The sequence below is a fragment of the Brassica napus genome, chromosome C6 (assembly GCF_020379485.1).
Source record: "Brassica napus cultivar Da-Ae chromosome C6, Da-Ae, whole genome shotgun sequence".
NCBI lineage: Eukaryota > Viridiplantae > Streptophyta > Magnoliopsida > Brassicales > Brassicaceae > Brassica > Brassica napus.
In genome coordinates this window covers 42611574-42629104 of record NC_063449.1, presented here as the reverse complement: position 1 = coordinate 42629104, position 17531 = coordinate 42611574, and the positions used below count along the sequence as shown (strand labels likewise).

The 17531-nt window shown below is 34.9% G+C and overlaps 3 protein-coding genes across 4 annotated transcripts; all 3 read left to right on the top strand.

Annotated features, from left to right (window-relative positions):
- Positions 1-2165, top strand: LOC125588542. Its single transcript, XM_048759940.1, has 2 exons — positions 1-353; positions 422-2165. Exons 1-2 carry the CDS (start codon positions 1-3, stop codon positions 717-719), a joined length of 651 nt encoding a protein of 216 aa, XP_048615897.1. The 3' UTR covers positions 720-2165.
- A 159-nt stretch (positions 2166-2324) lies between these two features.
- On the top strand, positions 2325-9746 carry LOC106417628 (beta carbonic anhydrase 4-like). Of its 2 annotated transcripts, XM_048761303.1 has the most exons (10): positions 2325-2550; positions 3131-3214; positions 6823-6887; positions 7176-7316; positions 7925-7973; positions 8222-8338; positions 8432-8485; positions 8905-8993; positions 9221-9326; positions 9414-9746. In XM_048761303.1, the coding sequence occupies exons 2-10, from the start codon at positions 3161-3163 to the stop codon at positions 9579-9581; spliced, it is 843 nt and encodes a 280-aa protein (XP_048617260.1). In that variant the 5' UTR covers positions 2325-2550; positions 3131-3160; the 3' UTR covers positions 9582-9746. The 2 variants fall into 2 exon arrangements, with proteins under 2 accessions (XP_048617260.1, XP_048617261.1); XM_048761304.1 differs by lacking the exons at positions 2325-2550; positions 3131-3214 and adding an exon at positions 6203-6733.
- Positions 9747-15748: 6002 nt separating this feature from the next.
- On the top strand, positions 15749-17218 carry LOC125589079 (putative F-box/kelch-repeat protein At5g28180). The gene has a single exon (XM_048761302.1). It carries the CDS (start codon positions 15899-15901, stop codon positions 16598-16600), a length of 702 nt encoding a protein of 233 aa, XP_048617259.1. The 5' UTR covers positions 15749-15898; the 3' UTR covers positions 16601-17218.
- The last annotated feature ends 313 nt before the right edge of the window (positions 17219-17531 follow it).

Below are 17531 nucleotides of genomic sequence, written 5' to 3'. Positions count from 1 at the left end.
ATGGGTATCGAAAAAGGCAATCACAAGGAGCCAACTACAGACGAGAGGAAGCCCCTCGCAAAATGCAAAAGCTTCTCTTTCTGGTTCGGTTTTGTTTGTTACATAGCATGTTCTATTGTTGGGTTCGTTTGGTTGCACAAAGTGAACTCTCGCGAAAAACCAGTTCCGAAGATAGAACTAGCTTCTATGGATTTCACGGTGCTTAATATCACAGACACTCGTTTAAGTGCAAAGTGGGATGTGTCGATACGGATCCCCTACGATCTTCCTGGTCGCTATATATGTCTTCAAGGAGACTTTCAAGCTTCCTTCATGTACAAGGATGTTACTCTTGCTACCTCTTCCCCACAAAAGTAAGCAATTTTTAAATTATTTATTTTGTAATTTAGGAAGAATATTATATATACTAATGAATTTTTTTTGTAATCAGGTACAAAGATCTCAAATACCGTGAAGCTCAGGTTCTTAAGGTTTCAGCAGGTGTCTCGGGAGAAGATATTTATGGTTTGATAGGCAAAGATATAACTGAAGATATGAAAGGAAAGAAGGAAGTGCGGTTTGGAACGCGTTTTTATCTCACTGATTGCAGGGAAAAGACAACTGGTACTATGAGATACGCATGTGATGATGTCACCTTGCGATTCGAACCAGGTTCCGAGATGAAGGCGGCTTTGTTTGGGATGAACCCTAGATGCGTGGTACGAAAAGAGAAGCCGTGATTATATTATCTTAAACTAGAGATTCATCGATCCTTTTCTTTTTAACATCAAATTCATGGATCTTACACTATTACACTATTAGCTTATTTGATTACCAAATCGGCGAAATCTTAACCTAGCTAGTTAAACGTATGATATTTCTATCTTACTGATTGCGTTTATTTTTCCGAACTTAAATGAAGTTATTTTCCATTTATATCAGTTCTGCAACAGTTTCACATCATTAACAGTTGGAAATCCTTGAAAAGGATGAGATGGTGCGAGGTTCATCCACCACGGACCAACAAAGTGTCCAAAACAATAAACAAATGATGAGTTATGAGAACTAAGTTACTTGCACAATTTGTCAAAAAAAAAAAGTTACTTGCACAACTTTGTAAAAACATTCTACAGGATGGCTACAAATTATTTGTCTTTTTCCTTTGCGTAGAACTACCCAGCCAGTCACATTTATTTTGGATAGCTTAGTTTGACATTTTATATTCTTCAGACCCATTCTTCTTCTTTATATTGCATTATGTTTACCAACAATCTTAATTGTTAAATATCTTCCAAGTACAACCAAATTCATTCACTGATAGTGACAAGTAACGCATTAAAATGCTTTTTGACACTTAACACACCAAACTGAAAAATATATTGTTTGTATAGAGGCCCATTTACAAACTATAGTTTTAAAAAAACATATTACTTGGGCCAAAAATAAGCATTGTCAATCGTAGAGGCAAGGGCCTCTGTAATTAACAGGTTAACCTATCCAAATTTAACCAACCATATGCTAGATCTTAACATAGCTCATGGGCCTAAACTTTGGTCCCATGTTGACTGAAACCATTAAAAAATAAATAGTCTATGTTACTGTTGATAGACCCATTACACCCTATAAGTATCTTGTCTGTGATGTCACTAATTTTCCAGCTGGCACTGGTTTTTCTAAATCTCAGGGTATGAATATTGATCAAAGAATTATAAGGAATAATGCATTCGTTAACATTTTTTAGAAAAATCATCATTCACAAGGAATAATTTCTCATTCTCATTCCCTCACATTCCCTTTTTATAGAGAAATAAAGAACAAAATTGTTCCTTGTTAAATTTGAGAAAAAACGATCATTTTTTTTATTTCTGCTATTTTATTTATTTACATTTTTTGTATATTCGTTTTTATTGTTTCCAGAATGATCATTAGTAAGACCTTTTGTAAGACCTTTTGTGGCGGTTTAAACAATATAAATTATTTTAAACCTATAGATTGTTATAAAGTTTAATTAATAGGAGTTTGATTTGGTTTTTGTTTTAAAGTAAACGAACTTTTCATTTTGAAGATTATTTACTAGTATATTTTAAATAAATGATGGAAAGAATCAAATAATTGTGCAAGCATAAAATTAGGAAAAATCTTATGATTATCTTCTATAATTAATATAAGTAAATAAAATATCAATCAGCTGTAAGTATATGGAGATCCTATATTTTGTTGTGATTTTTTTGCTAGATAAAATAGTAGATATAAATAAATAAAAAGTAAATGAAAGAAGAAGCCCTGCTTCACTTAGCTTTCGCTTTCTCTATCCCGTTATGGAGCGCCCCCACATTGCTCGAATGGTCGTCATAATTCCTCAAAACATCGAAAATTCAAACCCCAATCTCTGGCCATACCCAATAAATTTTGAAATAAATATATATTACGTTCTTTAGGAGGGATATTTTAATTTCAATTCCCGAAAAAAGTTCTGCATCTATCTTCTTCGCCTGTAGAGGTTTTCGAGGAGCTATCAATGGGTCAAGGAGCATTACCAAGTCCTTCTTTATCCCCTAACCTTTGCCTTAGGTAATTTCATTTCTCACGTTTATCTTTCTTTTGTTTAATGGTATAAGCGAGTGATTACCAATTCCACATGAACTTTGTTTCTTCAGATTTATGTTTGAAAAACTAAAAGAAGTCTATAGAAGATGTGTGTTGGGGGGTATAAGACATCTCAAAAGCTGGCCATTTGTTTCCGCAAATTATATTATAACTTAAAATATTTTTTTAACTGAATAGTTTTATAATCACTCATGGAAATAAAAATTGTAATACAAACGACTTAGGGACCCTTCGGTCCTAATGAAAAGCCAGCTTGAATTTCTTTAGCATTTTGCAGATTGTGTATGTATACATTTTATACATATGAAATAAAAGAGTCGAGAACCATTCCAGTTATGGATTCATTTATCTGTTTTAATATTCGAGCTTCGGCCATCTCATTATTTCAATCCAAATACTATAACCTTATAACTAATCTGCTAAGATTTTTTTTTTTAAATACGTATGCCGACGTGAGTAATCAATAATGTAGTCAATAATAGAACGGGACGTTATCTCTAATTTATTCAAAATTAAATAATTGAATTAATACATATTTTGACAGATTGCTCGGAGAAGTAGAAAGAGATTCTTAATGGCTCCCACATTCGGCAAATGTTTCACGTTCTGCTGCGCTAAGACCTCTCCGGTAAGTCAGACCAACACATTTTCAAGCAAAACAACAAATGAACATTGTCTTTATCTTTATGAAATAAACTAATTTATAATTAGGCTCTAGTGCTATCTTAAAAGTTCCTTTTATGATTTATCTATGCTATGCAACGTCGATTTTCAGAAATTTTAAAAAGCTAAGCTTTTAAATTTAACAAGGGGCTAGCAACTCTTGAAGCATTTTTTATAGCTATTTTAATAGTGATGGTATTAGTTTATACTATTGTGCACAGTGCACCCATACATTGTGACGAAATCGACCTCGAAATAACAATAACAATGCAAAATGCTAACGCGTAAATGCCAGCTGGTGAGTGCGGTGAAACCGTTAATAACATGACGCGTGTTATTGGCCTATGAACCTGCCTTCGTTTATCCTGGCCACCGTCCCATCGGAAAAGACCATTTACTTTTTTCCCTGCGTCTACTTAAGTTTACTTCGAGTTTAAATCAGTATGGTCAGAATAAATAATCTAAAATTTTGTTACTGAGTAGAGTTAGTGTAATCAAGATTAAAAGTTAGCTTAAATTTGCGATAGATTAACTCTATAAGTCGTAATATTAACCCATAAGTTGTAATATAAATGTTAATTATGTCACTAGAATCACTCAAGTAAATAATTACTGTCACTAACCAATTCACGAGATTTAAGGGCCAACAAAATTATTATCAGAAAAGAGACTTTTTCTCTCTCTTTATTTCTCTCTCGCCTCTCACGAGAAAAGCTCAAATTGGCCGCAGCTCTCCTCCGGCGACTGTCGTGTTCTTTCGAGGCGGTCGCCGGTGGTCCCCACCTTGTTTCTTTTTCCTTTTCCGCTTCTCTGTTCATCTCTGTGGTCTTTTCTTTCTCTTTGCGGCTAGGGTTGGGTTTGGTCTGAGGTGTCTCCGTTTCAGATCCGGCGGTTCCTGGTGCAGATCTGGTCTGTGCGTGGTGGATTTTGGAGGGCTTGAGGACGGTCTCCGCCCCCTCGTGTTTTATCTGGTTTGTCGTGGGATCTCTGTTCGGAGACTTTTTCCTTTCTCTGACTAGATCTCTTCGAGACGGTGGCGCGTGAGACGTGGGATAAGTTCACTTGGTCTCGCTGGCGGTGGAGCGTGGTTGTTGGCTTCGCTGTGGTGGGTTTCCTGTGGGCTTGGCGTTTGTGGATCTGTGGATCTCAAGCTTCTCTACTCCTCTTTGTGTTCTCTGGTGGTCTCTAGAGAAAGCGCGTGGTGAGATCGGGGGTTGGACGTCGTCCTTCCTTTCTGGTTCTCTCTTGTGGCGACGCGTGGTGGTGACGTCTCCCTCGTTTGTCGAGATCCTCTCGGCGTGTGTGGTTCTTGCGTCTCCCCGAAGTTGGAGTTGGTTCCATGGTGTGGCGCTCCTTGTCATCGGTTCTCTATCCTTTCGTCACCTTCTAGCGGTTGTGTTTCTATGAAAGCGGGTTGGGTCCGTGGAGAGGGGAAAGGTGTTAGATTTGCTCACGATTTTCTTCTTGCTAGTTCGATGGTTACAACTCCGGAGGAGGTGTGCCTGACCTGTCTCATTGCTCTATATGGGTGGTGGGTTAAAAGGGTGTATACGGTCTCGGGTCTGAGAGGATGGAGGCAGCAATCTCCGGACTCTTATCCCGAACGACGGCATCGCCGGTTGTGGACTCCTTCTCGTGCTGCCGGTGGTGTGATATTGGATGGGCTTGCGGATGCGAGACGTTTGATTCTTTGTGTAGGTGTTGATGTGAGGGCTTCTTGGAAGCTGTAGGACCCGGTGCTTCAAGGTATGAGGGCGTCTTTCTCTCCGGCTCGCGGCAACTGGGAGCTCGATCCGCTCATGTCTCTGCAAAGGTCCGTCACTGCAGCGTTAATGTCGGTCCCTTTCTAGATCCCGTCTTCTTTTCTTAAAGTTCATCTGCTTTAGGTGCTCTGTTTAGTTTCAATTTATGCATCTATGCTACTCTGTTTTTGTGTTATTCTGTAAAAAACAAAAACCTTGGTATAATAATTTTAATATTTTACCAAAAAATTCACGAGACTTACGATTTTGCATTACATTCTTGAAGAAATGCTAGGCCCTTTCTCAAAAGAAAAAAAAAATATTACATGAATATTCATGTAATGTTAATGTCATCTCTATCTTGACAATTTGTTATTGGTGAGGATATCCTGCGCTGATGATGTGATGTGCATGCTGAGACTGACTCATCCTTTTCTATCAATTTTGATATTAATTCATGCTTCTGCGTGACAATTTCTGATTGGTATTTGTATTTTTGGAAAAAGTTTTGTACCACCAAACAACAATGATGAATTTATTTTCTAGTTTGCACCCAATAATGGTATAGTTATTTTCTCGAGTCATGGGTAGGAAGGGAACTATTTTACCTAACACAAAAAACTTGCCGCAAATGGAAACGGAACGTGCGGTGGAGAAAATTTCGAAAGAAGTTTGAATTTACTTTCTTTTGTTTTGAAAAGAAAAAGGAATAATGTTGTGTTAAAAAAAAAGAATAATGGACTTGTTGTGGAATATTCTTATCATAGCTACAGAGAATACATATTATCTGTAAACTGATAAATGAATAAGAATATAGAACCATAAGTACGGCATGTTCATTGTTTAGTTATCACCACCTATATTATTCATGGATCACCAGTTCGCCCTTATACTTTTCCAGTATTTACCATCAAGTCACTGTACCTATAAGATATATTGTTAAAAAATTATTAATCTTCCCATTTTTGTGGAGGTTTATCTTTTTCCTCCGTGTAAAGAAAACAAGCTGGCTACCAAAAAAAAAGAGAGAAAAATGTAACACTTTGACCATGATTAACTCGAGGTTCTTAGAGGATATTCAATCTAAAATTTGAGATGATTTGACTTTTAATGAGATTTTAGATGATTCTAAAGAATTGCTGAGAATAAAATGATTTTTGTTAAACCACTCTAGAATATCAGCTAAAACCATGGGATCTGAGTTTTTTTTTTTTTTTTTAACTAAGAAACTCCACCCAAACACTCTAAAATCACTCGAAAACTTTAAAACTCCACAACTTAAAATATTTTTAATAAAAGTGGATTTCAGAGTACTTTATAAAATGTCAAGTTCAATAACACTGAATTTTAATGAGTTTTTAAAATTCATGTTTCAATAACAGTAGATTTGTCATTTTAACACAAATCACCTAAAACTCTCAATTGAATACACCCTCCCCTTAGAGTTGGATTCTTAGCGGAAGTTAAGAAACTGTTTCTTAACTTTTAACTAAAAAAACTAAGAACCGGTTTTTAAAGTCTTTATTTAAGGACTAGTTCTTAGTTTTTTTAGTTAAAAGTTAAGAAACAGTTCTTAGCATCTTAAGAACTCCGGGTTAATCATCCTCTTAACCTAAGAGGCCATAGAGTTCCCAGTAGTCTATAAATACCTATTCTCATAACAGAGACAGAGCATTAAGTGATATCACATTCCTCCATAAGCATTTTTATAAAATCATCATCCTCTGCTTTTGAACCCTAAGGTCTTTGTCTTTCCTCAGATCCCAAATTTCATAATCATCGTACTCTTTTTTCTGGAATTTGACCTGATCATTTAAAAAAAAAAAATCAGGAAGGAGACGAAATGGCCACGGACGCGTACGAAGCCGCCATCAAAGGACTTAAGGATCTTCTCAGGTACGACAACATTCTCTCTGCTTCAAAGGACAATCATTTCATAAAAGTGTCGGCATAAATATTCACCTTCAACGATCAAAACTTTTGTTTTTTGTTTTACTTTGGTTCACGAATCATCATCATTTCTTGATTTCTACGTTATACTATTTCGCATGAACTGACATTTAGGATTGATCGTGGCCGTCGATCACTGGGTCCCTTCTAATCTCTGGGGGAGGGGGTTAAAGTAAAATTCCACGTATTACGCGTTTTTATCTAATAAGTATTCTTATGGATGTTGTTGGTCAGTAAGAAGACAGATATAGGGAACGTGGCCGCTGAGAAGATCAAAGAGTTGACTCAGGAGCTTAAGGAGCTTGATTCCAGCAACTCTGACGCCGTTGAACGTATCAAATCCGGTTTCACCCATTTCAAAACTCAGAAATACTTGTGAGTTTTCCCTTAATTTTAATAACTTTACTTTCCTTTTTGAGGAAAATCATTATTAATTATTCAATTTATTATGATCCGAATAAGAATTTCGTGAGGCTGGAATAGAATCATCACCTATTGGTCCATTTTCTATCTTTAATAAAGCACATTCCATGGGTCATTAATGATCTATCTACGCTATTCTTTTCGTATTCCCCTTATTATTATACTAGTTTTATGTCATATGATAGTGCTAAAACAATTATCAAAAGGTTTTCGTATATTTATATATATATATATATATATATATATATTTATTAGCTAATAATAAATTTTAAATTTTAAAACATATCATTGAATTGCTATTGAATTAAATTATTGAATATTGTTAATAGGAAAAAATATTTATAATCAAAAATTATTTTGTTTTACCGTTTGAAAGGCTGAAAAATCTATTAATTTGAAAAAATAAGTTATAATTAATAATGCTAATATTAAAAAGGGCATAAATAAGGATCCGATTAGTAAATGCAGAAACATAACAAGATGTTATAATGAAATTCTTGAATTTCAAATCGATCCTCATTTTAATGGAATATATGTGATTTTGTTTTATTTGTATCCAGGAAAGATAGTGCTCGGTTCAATGATCTCGCCAAGGGTCAGAGCCCAAAGGTTTCTACTTTCCCAAATCTCTCTATTCATTTACTCGTTTTCTTACCCTGTTCTTATTTTGACTAAAACCTTAAAAAAAACTAGTAGTATAAAGTTCGATTAATAACGGAGATGAAGGGAAAGGTGTGAACTGTTATGTTGACTTTATGAACACGGATAACAGTTCTAGAAACTCAATAATGGACCACTCTTTTGATATTAAACTAAAAAACAATCAAGCATTTGAAACGACGTTTAACATTATGCAGTTTCTGGTATTCGCTTGTTCTGATTCTCGAGTGTGTCCATCTCACATCTTGAATTTCCAACCTGGTGAGGCCTTTGTTGTCAGAAACATTGCAAACATGGTTCCACCTTTCGACCAGGTTCATAACAAAAACCATCTCAAACTCAAAAATTACATATCACAAAAAGTTGGTTACATAATACTATGGTTTTTATTTGTTATATTTTTACAGAAGAGACATTCTGGCGTTGGTGCCGCCGTTGAATACGCAGTTGTACATCTCAAGGTATATTAAAAATTTATCCCCTCTTTCTAAGGATAGGCACTTGTAGCTTTAACTAAATAAGAAAACGTGCTTATCTTATATTCAGTAATACTATTATTCATCTAAAGTTTGGCTCTTTTGATTGTGCCCATTATTTTAAGTCGTCGTTTCTAAAGCGTAGTGATGCATTATTCACATGGCCCTTACTAAAATTTGATGTCTAGTCACATTACTGTGGCATTTGTCCTCTTTGCATCCACCTAACTTGTTCCTCCCTTTTTATTTATGCCACTAGGAATTGCATTCAACAATTATCATTTTTATTAAATAAAGAAAGCTGGATATTTTTGGATAATGTAGATATGGGTTTAAGGCATCATAGAGTTGCAACCACTTTTTATTCACAGTTAACTGTTTATAATATAGTCCTTTTCTGGTAGGTGGAGAACATTGTGGTGATAGGCCATAGCTGTTGCGGTGGGATTAAGGGTCTCATGTCCATTGAAGATGATGCTGCACCAACTCAGAGGTAATCAAATGCTAATAAGTTTTGTAACTACATGATTTGACATGAGTTCTTAATCAATATATTCGGCAATATTATTTAATACTAGTATATATATTCTTGTCTATTGTGTGATTTTCTTGTGGAACAGTATCTAGATGATGTGTTAAAAAAGTATGTAGATGATCAACTGATACATAGTTTCTCTTGGGAATGTTCACTAACGATGGAAAACCCTCTAAAATTGGCAGTGACTTCATAGAAAATTGGGTGAAGATTGGTGCATCAGCAAGGAACAAGATCAAGGAGGAACATCAAGACCTAGACTACGATGAACAATGTAACAAGTGTGAGAAGGTAAAAAACAAATTTAAAAGGACACAATAACACAAACGAAACTCAATGCTCTGTTATTTCTGCTCAACACATCTCTGTCTCTTGTAGGAAGCTGTGAATGTGTCTCTTGGAAACCTGCTTTCATACCCATTTGTGAGAGCTGCAGTAGTGAAGAACACACTTGCAATAAGGGGAGCTCACTACAATTTCGTCAAAGGCACATTTGATCTCTGGGAGCTCGATTTCAAGACCACCCCTGCTTATGCCTTCTCTTGAATATAACTCTTGTGAGATTTGGTTTTCTTTCTCATGTTGATTCTGATCTCAACTTCCTTTTGATTGGTTTCTTATTTTCAAACTTGCAACTTTGCTGCTTCTGTTTCAAAGAGCTGTAAACAATAATACTCTGAACAACCTTTCAATCTTATTTATTTTATCTAAGTGACGTGCGGAAAAAGAAAGACCCACTGGTTAGTCTAATTCGAACCAAGATTTTGAACTCTATAAATGATATTCATCAAATATTTATCAGATAAAGTAGTAAACAAGATTTAAAAAAAAAAGGAAATTACGTTTTTATTAGTTATCCTAATTAGTTCTGGAAAAGTATATAATTTTTTTCTTATAAGAATAAATAGTAGTCTAAGAAAAAAACCTAGTTTCTGTCGTGGTAATCAAGCAATGGAAGGAAGATTAGGGCACGTTCATTTCTCCATCTGTCATCTCCATCCAGCTGCTCCATCTATGTGATCCATCTAGATGATCCATTCAGATTTTAGGAACTGTTCGTTTCTCTATCCAGATGAGCAATCTAAATGAGCCATTTGGATGGATTTTATGTTCGTTTCTTGTTTTTCATTTCTATCCAGATGAGTGTAATAAACAAATTACAAATATACCCTTGTTTGATCTAATCATATGTTTGATATTAATTTTAACTAAACTAATTTTTTTATTTAGTCTAAAATATATTTACACTGAAATTATTTTAAAATTAGCATTTTGACATTTATAAATTTTTATTTCATATAAATTTATTTATTTTTATTCAAATTTGCATTAAAATTAACTACAACTATAACTTTTAATAAAACTCATAATAAAACTAAAATTTGAAAGATGAAAGCAATGGTAACAGCGTGATGTACTCAAATTTTGCAGTTTCGGCGAAAAATATGTTTTTACGATTTTGGAGGGAAAACACGTTTTAAGATTTTGGCGGGAAAACACGTTTTGCGATTTTGGTGGAAAAATGTGTTATACAGTTTTTGCGGAAAAATACGCTTTTGCGATTTTGGTAAAAAAATACGTTTTTGTGATTTTGGCGGAAAAACGCGTTTTTACTGTTTTGGCGGAAAACGTAATTTTACAATTTTGGCGAGAAAATGTTCTTTTGCGGTTTTGGCGGGAAAATGCGTTTTCACTGTTTTGGCATGAAAACGCGTTTTTGCACTTTTGGCGGGAAAACGTAATTTTACAGTTTTGGCGGGAAAATGCGTTTTTGGCGGGAAAACGTAATTTTACAGTTTTGGCGGAAAAATGCGTTTTGCGGTTTTGGCGAGAAACCATATTTTTACGGTTTTGGCGGGAAAACACGTTTTTGTGGTTTTGGCGGGAAAACGCATTTTTACGGTTTTGGCCGGAAAATGTCCTTTTACAGTTTTTGCGAAAAAACGCAATTTTACGGTTTTGACAGAAAAATGTATTTTTATGGTTTTGTGGGAAAATACATTTTGCGATTTTTGCGGGAAAATACGTTTTTGTAAAAATCCGCGTTTTTCGGTTTTGGCTGAAAAACGTGTTTTTGCAGTTTTGGAGGAAAAAATGCGTTTTTGCGGTTTTAACGGAAAAATGTGTTTTGCAGTTTTTTGCGCAAAAACGTGTTTTGATGTGAAAGTGCATTTTTGTTATTTTGACGGAAAAATCTGCTTTGGCGAGAAAGTTCATTTTTAAGAGAAGATTACGATTTTAGCTAAAAATGTGGTTTGTGGTTTTGGTGGAAAAATGCATTTTTGTGGTTTTGGTGGAAAAATGCGTTTTGTGGTTTTGTCATTTTTCATGAGTGACAAAATGATATTAGGTTTAAGTTTATAATTTGTTAATTACATGAGGGTATAATAGACATTATACCATTTTGACAAACTCATCTCCATCCAGGTGATCCAATTTGGATCGGCCAGCTGATTTTCAAAATTAAGCCTAAATTTTCAAAACTCATTCAGAGGAGCCATCCAGATAACTTGTACTTTTAATGCCTAAACGAACAAAACTCTCATCTTCGTCCAGATGGTTCATCTGAATGGAGAAACGAACGGCCCCTAGGTTATAAACGGAGGAAGGTTTCTCCGTCGTTGTCTGGCTTATGGTCGTTGCCAGATGATGTAACTTTGACCATCCTATCACAGGTCTCGAGATTTGACTGCGGGGCCTTGGGTACAGCCTCCAAGAGCTTCCTCTTTGTAGTAGCTTCCCCTGAGCTCAAGGGCTTGAGATCCACAGACTGATGCTTCTACGTATGCATGCGCTTCTTCCCGACACAACCCCAAGCTGGTTCATACTCAACGCCACGCAGCGTAAGCTGTCCCCAATGATAGGACTGTATTATATAAACTACGGAGAGCTGAATATTGCAAAGAATAAAATTGATAAAAGTATACCAAAGATTAAGAAAAAGATGATTCAACTGCAGAGGCGAGATATTATCTCTTTCCTTAACTCAAAATACGTCCCGTAGTGCGACGGTTTGATAACGTAATGAGTCCCAAGATACAACTGCAAAAAATCTTCTGATTTGCGTCACTCTATCAGAAGCCTGGCGAAACTAGTTTTGTGTATACTCTCAGACTCAAGAAAAAATACTAAAGAGAAAGAAGAGAGGAAAAATAATGTGAGGGATTTGTTTCTCTATCTGTTCATCTGAATGAGCTTTCACATGTTTCTATTTAACTTCAAAAAGTTAAAGAAACGTTACGTAGCCATGAATGAAACCAAGCGTATATATTGCTATTAAGTGCAATAATATAATTGATTCTCCATTACAAGGAGTAATTGGTTTTGACCAAATCAATTCAAACCAATAAATACTTTGCATGGGTTAACATTTTTCATGCTCAAATATACATAAAATATGTATGTATATATTTAAATTTAAACCCATACATCCAAAAATGACTCATTTGCTAAATTTTTCTATTTAGCCAAATTTAAAGTTTTATAAACTTTGCATGTCATTCATTTTGGATTTCCATTTCTCATTCAACACAACTTCGATTTTGACAATCAAACACACTAACTCATAGTGTTCACAATGACAATTACATCGTGCTCAAATTCTGGTTCTTCCGACAGACGTCTCCGTCGAAAAACCCATCGGAAAAATGATCTGCACCTACTTTGTCAAAAACGAGTTCCAACAATCCCCCACATGAATAAAAATGATTCTATACACATGAAAAAAGAAAAAAAAATAACTTTTGAGAGTACGAGCGAAATCATTTGGTGTTGATATCTGATTTGCTATTAGTCAATAGACTGCCGCAACTTTGGTTTCTTTTGGTCTCGAATATTGTTTTTTTTTTTTTTTGAAAATGGTCTCGAATATTGTTGTATTGATCTTGCATCATTCTTGTTTGCTTAAGTTGCATGGATTTGTTTTCGTTGATTCCCATAAGTTAATTGTTGCTGTAGTTTCTATGACTAAATATTTATGATTTTTAGATTTCATAAAGCTAATATAGATTACGTAACGTTGTTAAACGGTTATAACGTTATTAAATAGTCAAAACGTTTCTTTAAATTGGTCAAAATGTGTTAATGCGTTCTTAGCTAAAAATAATTATTTGATTTAATTATCAAGAATGCTTAACGTTTTTGTTTCATTATTATACAGATTTTCTTCTTATGGTGTAACTTAATTTAATTATTAAGCACATGGATGACCATGAGAAAATAAAAAGAAATTCAAGTTTCAACTATGGTGATACCATATTTATAATTATAAAAACATTTTTTTTTAAGAGATAAAATGGTATATATGGAAATGGATTTGTTAGTCGACGCCCCAAATTTAGTTTGGAAGAGGTCTGCCACATATAAATCATTTGCCATAGAAAATAAAATGTTTGTTGATATTGATCAAAATACTTATATTTCGTCAATGCTTAAATGCAATTTGTAAATAGATTGACCATACAAAAACAATGAGAATTTTCATACCAATGTGACTGAAACTGACATATGTGTTGTAGTTTTTAAAGTCAGTATGGTTGAGAATAATCATATAAAATTGTGTGTTTTTGATAGAAAAAATAATATCTTGTAATGATATGTATATTTGCTAAAAAATCAAAATATGTGTTTGGAAAAGATCTAAAACATACAAGTTAGATTTATAAATCAACTTGAGAGAACTATGAAAATAGTTGTATGAAAAATGTGAATTTCTAAAATTGAAATACATTTTAAAGAAAATTGTAATAATTTTCCAAAATGCTTTTTATTCATTTAAATCTAAAGGAGTTGTAGATTAACTTTCTAAACTCTTAAGAGATGTTAAATGTAAATGTGCATGTTTTTTGAGTTATCTCAAGAAATGTGGGGGAAACTTTGCTTACCATATAAAGTTGTTGGCAAGAGACCAAATGAACTTAGTGATAGTTATCACAATATAATTTAAAAAAAAAAGCTAGTGTCATACACTGAGTTTTGTGTATAATGATTAATTGTATCTTGAAAAAAGATGACAAAAATCATTAGACAATTGATCTTGACTAATCTGAAGAGATTATGTTCAATGTGATGACAACCTAGGATCCTTTTATTAAAGGTGTGTTATGAGATCAAGTTGTTATATCATCTAAAGGAATGGGTAGCCTGTGAATTAAGATGAGGTTTGGCGGTAACTCTACCTAACTGACTGGAGATCCCAAGAAATAGGTTCAAGGAGACAACTAAGTCAAACTAAGTCTGCCCAAAGCACTGTAAGACTTTGGTCTATACCTAGTTCCTATGATGATTAAACAGTGCTACATGTAAGGATTATAGGATAAGCATTTGCTTTTAATGATTTGTGTCCATAGCTTTGAGATATGAATGGAGTAGTACATGATACTCCTCTAAACAAAGCTAATGGCAAATCACCTTGTGAGTGTGAAATGGGACCGTTTCTAGGAGAATGAAGGAAATGTTATATTCTCCAAGTTCACTCATGATTACCAGGACTGTTCACGGCAAAAATGAACACAATAGAGAACCTAGTTCTGTGAGAGAATGAAGCTGTGTTGTAGCTATTGTCTAGGTTTACACCAAAGCCCGGGAGGTTCAAGACATCATGGCCACCTCCTGGCCGAGTAAATCAGATAGCTATTAACAATGACTGGTTCAAGGCTGAAAAATTTCTACCAACTCATCATGCAGTGGATTTTTCGTTTGTACTCTCAAAAGTCTTTAGGTCGAGTCTTGTCTAGGAAGTCAAGTATGTCGAGTCGTCTAGTGTCTAGAGTCATTTCTATTCATGTGGGGGATTGTTGGAACTCATTTTTGACAAAATGGTTTTAGACCATATTTCGGTAAGTTTCTGGGCGAAGACGTTCGTCGGAATAACCGAATGTTTGACACTATGAAGTAGTGTAACCACATGTCAAAATCGTAGTGGTTTGAATGAGAAATGGAGATTTAAAGTGTGTTACTTGAAAAGCTTATAAAGCTTCAAAATTTGGCTAAATGTAAAAATTAGCAAATAACCACTTTAGAGATTATGGATTTGGACTATGGTCTTAATTTATTAATTGGACATTATATCCATTAACTTATTATTACACCAAACTTATGATAATCTTTTGTGTTAAATTTATTTTACACAAAAAAACAAATCCATATTGAAGTATATTAGTGTTTTTCAGATTGGTAAAACATAATATCTTCATTTTAATCACACAATAAAATCTAGGTGATAATGGTGTTTGACTCATCTTTATTGTGATTAATATATGTATTAAAAGTCTCCATAATGCACTTGTACGTTTTGGTTTTGTAAAAGCCACTAACTTGTGCTTCTCAATCTCTTTTAATATAGGCTAATAAGCCATTTAGAAAAACGGACTCATACGATTAACAACAACAAAACCAAGATCCTCCACTTGAATATTTTTCTTAGTTTTTTGAGTTTGAGAATACAACACAAAATTAGGTTCAATAGATTCTGTTTTTCGGTGATGGTAAACAGAAACAATGCTGCAGTTGTATCCTGGAAATCTGAGCGCCATGAAACCATCACACTACGGGGTGTTTAAAGATTTAAGGAAAGAGATTGACTATCTCGACTCTGCAATTCTTCTTTATTTTTATGTTTCAGTATTGTAATTTTAATTTATGTTATTATTATTTTTTACAAATATCAGTTGTCATATAGTAGTAAAATAAGGTTCTTTCACCCAATCCCGTCTAACGACGCTTATCAGGCTCCGGATTCATCATCCTCTTTCGTTGTGGTGGGTAACGGCATCTACGTGATAGGCGGTCTCTTTAACGGAGACCGCAGCTCTGACGTCTGCTTCCTGGACTGTTTGTCTCACACGTGGAGCCGCGTTGAGTCTATGAATATGGCTCGTGCTTCCGCGTCAGCAAGTCTAATAGACGGGAAGATATACGTGATTGGAGGGTGCAATGATCCGTCAAAGTGGTCAGAGGTTTTCGACGTAAAGACTCAAACATGGGGTGACTGGAAAGTCCCCAGGATGGTACACAACATCCACAGAAGCGTGGCGATGGAGGAGGAGGAGAAGAAGGTTTTCATTGTAGATGTGAAACATCATGGCCTTTACTTGTCGCCAAGTAAACCTATAGTTTGGAGCAATGGGCCAAGGGAAGATTCTAAAGCGGGAAACAGACACGACTGGTGTTACATAGGGAAGCGTTTATACTGTCGTAGTGATGGCGGGAGGATACTGTGGTGTGACCCAGTCCCAGGTGAACTTGATTGGAAAGAAGTCAAGGGTTTGGAACAAGAGCTGCAGCGACCGTACCGAGAAGACCTTTGTAGTATTAATCCGTTGACGCTCATGCCCTGTCAGGTTAGGTATCCTTATATATGTGGGCTTAGCAGCAACTCTGCTGGGAATATTGTCATCTTCTGGAACGTTCCTGAGAGTATAGAGCTTTGGTCTGCTGAGATTTCCATTGAGAAAGGCCAGGGACTTGCGGAGGTTTGGGGGAAGGTTGAATGGTCAGGTCCTGTCTTGAAACTTGAGCCTCTCTCAAGCGTTGAGGTTTTATTTTCTGCTTCTGTCCTTGTCTGAAATTTAAGTTGCACTCTAATTATTACATTAACTTGTTTTAGGTGTTTTGACTATCCTTTTTTTTTATTCTTTCTGTTCCGTTGACTGATTAGATTCTTTAAGTTTGTTCCTGTCTTTAATTTCTCAGTAGTACAGCAGCAAGTCTGGTTTCTTGGAAAAGGAGCAAGTTAGACTTATGTCACTTTGCTTCCAATATGTTATCGGTTTCTGATCCTAGACTTCTGATTTTATTTTTCTAAATATGTGACAGTGCCTTTTGCATGTGCACCTTAAGAACCTCGAGGCAGCTAATGTTGAAGGGAAAGGAGATTTTCATTTGAATGAACATCCGAGGTTAAAACAGTTTCTTCCTTAGAAAGTTGCAGGAGAGTAAGGAAGTATTGCGTTTAACTTTTTTAAATGCTCATTGGTGATGGACCATGTTCTGGTTTGACAATTGAACAGACTTTTACCCTCTTCTCACCTAGGAGACAGTGACTGCAATGTGATCATGTTTCGACGGAATCAGACTCTTATGACTAACTAGTGAATTTCATTACACATTTAAAAAAACTTGAGAAGGCCTATAAATGTAGGTCTAGTTGCGGCCCATAATTATTTTGGTATAACCTGGCCTTTTTTTTGTCAAAGTATAACCTGGCCTTTATAACCTGGCCTTTATTCAGGGCTTGTTATATATTTTGGTTCTTTTCAGGGTTCTGATTGCTTTATAACTTGTACAAAATTCTAAATTTTAATCAGTATTTATTTTTCTCTCTTACCTCTTTTTCCTTCGGGACCATTAATATAAACATATAACAGTTACTTTCAAAATAAATTGCCGACAAAGAAGAAGATAAAATTCGAATAAATTACCTTTTAAAAATGCACATATATATTCGCAATTATGCAAAGGCGGACTAAAATAAAGGTGCGTGCTCATTATTTTCCA

Excerpts from the sequence above, each read along its gene's own strand:
- LOC125588542 (XM_048759940.1), top strand. The coding sequence starts at position 1 with ATGGGTATCGAAAAAGGCAATCACAAGGAGCCAACTACAGACGAGAGG. Across the intron at positions 354-421 it reads GCTACCTCTTCCCCACAAAA|TGTAATCAGGTACAAAGATC; the intron begins GTAAGCAATTTT and ends ATGAATTTTTTT.
- LOC106417628 (XM_048761303.1), top strand. The coding sequence starts at position 3,161 with ATGGCTCCCACATTCGGCAAATGTTTCACGTTCTGCTGCGCTAAGACC. Across the intron at positions 6,888-7,175 it reads GGACTTAAGGATCTTCTCAG|TAAGAAGACAGATATAGGGA; the intron begins GTACGACAACAT and ends GTTGTTGGTCAG. Across the intron at positions 8,486-8,904 it reads ACGCAGTTGTACATCTCAAG|GTGGAGAACATTGTGGTGAT; the intron begins GTATATTAAAAA and ends CTTTTCTGGTAG.
- LOC125589079 (XM_048761302.1), top strand. The coding sequence starts at position 15,899 with ATGAATATGGCTCGTGCTTCCGCGTCAGCAAGTCTAATAGACGGGAAG.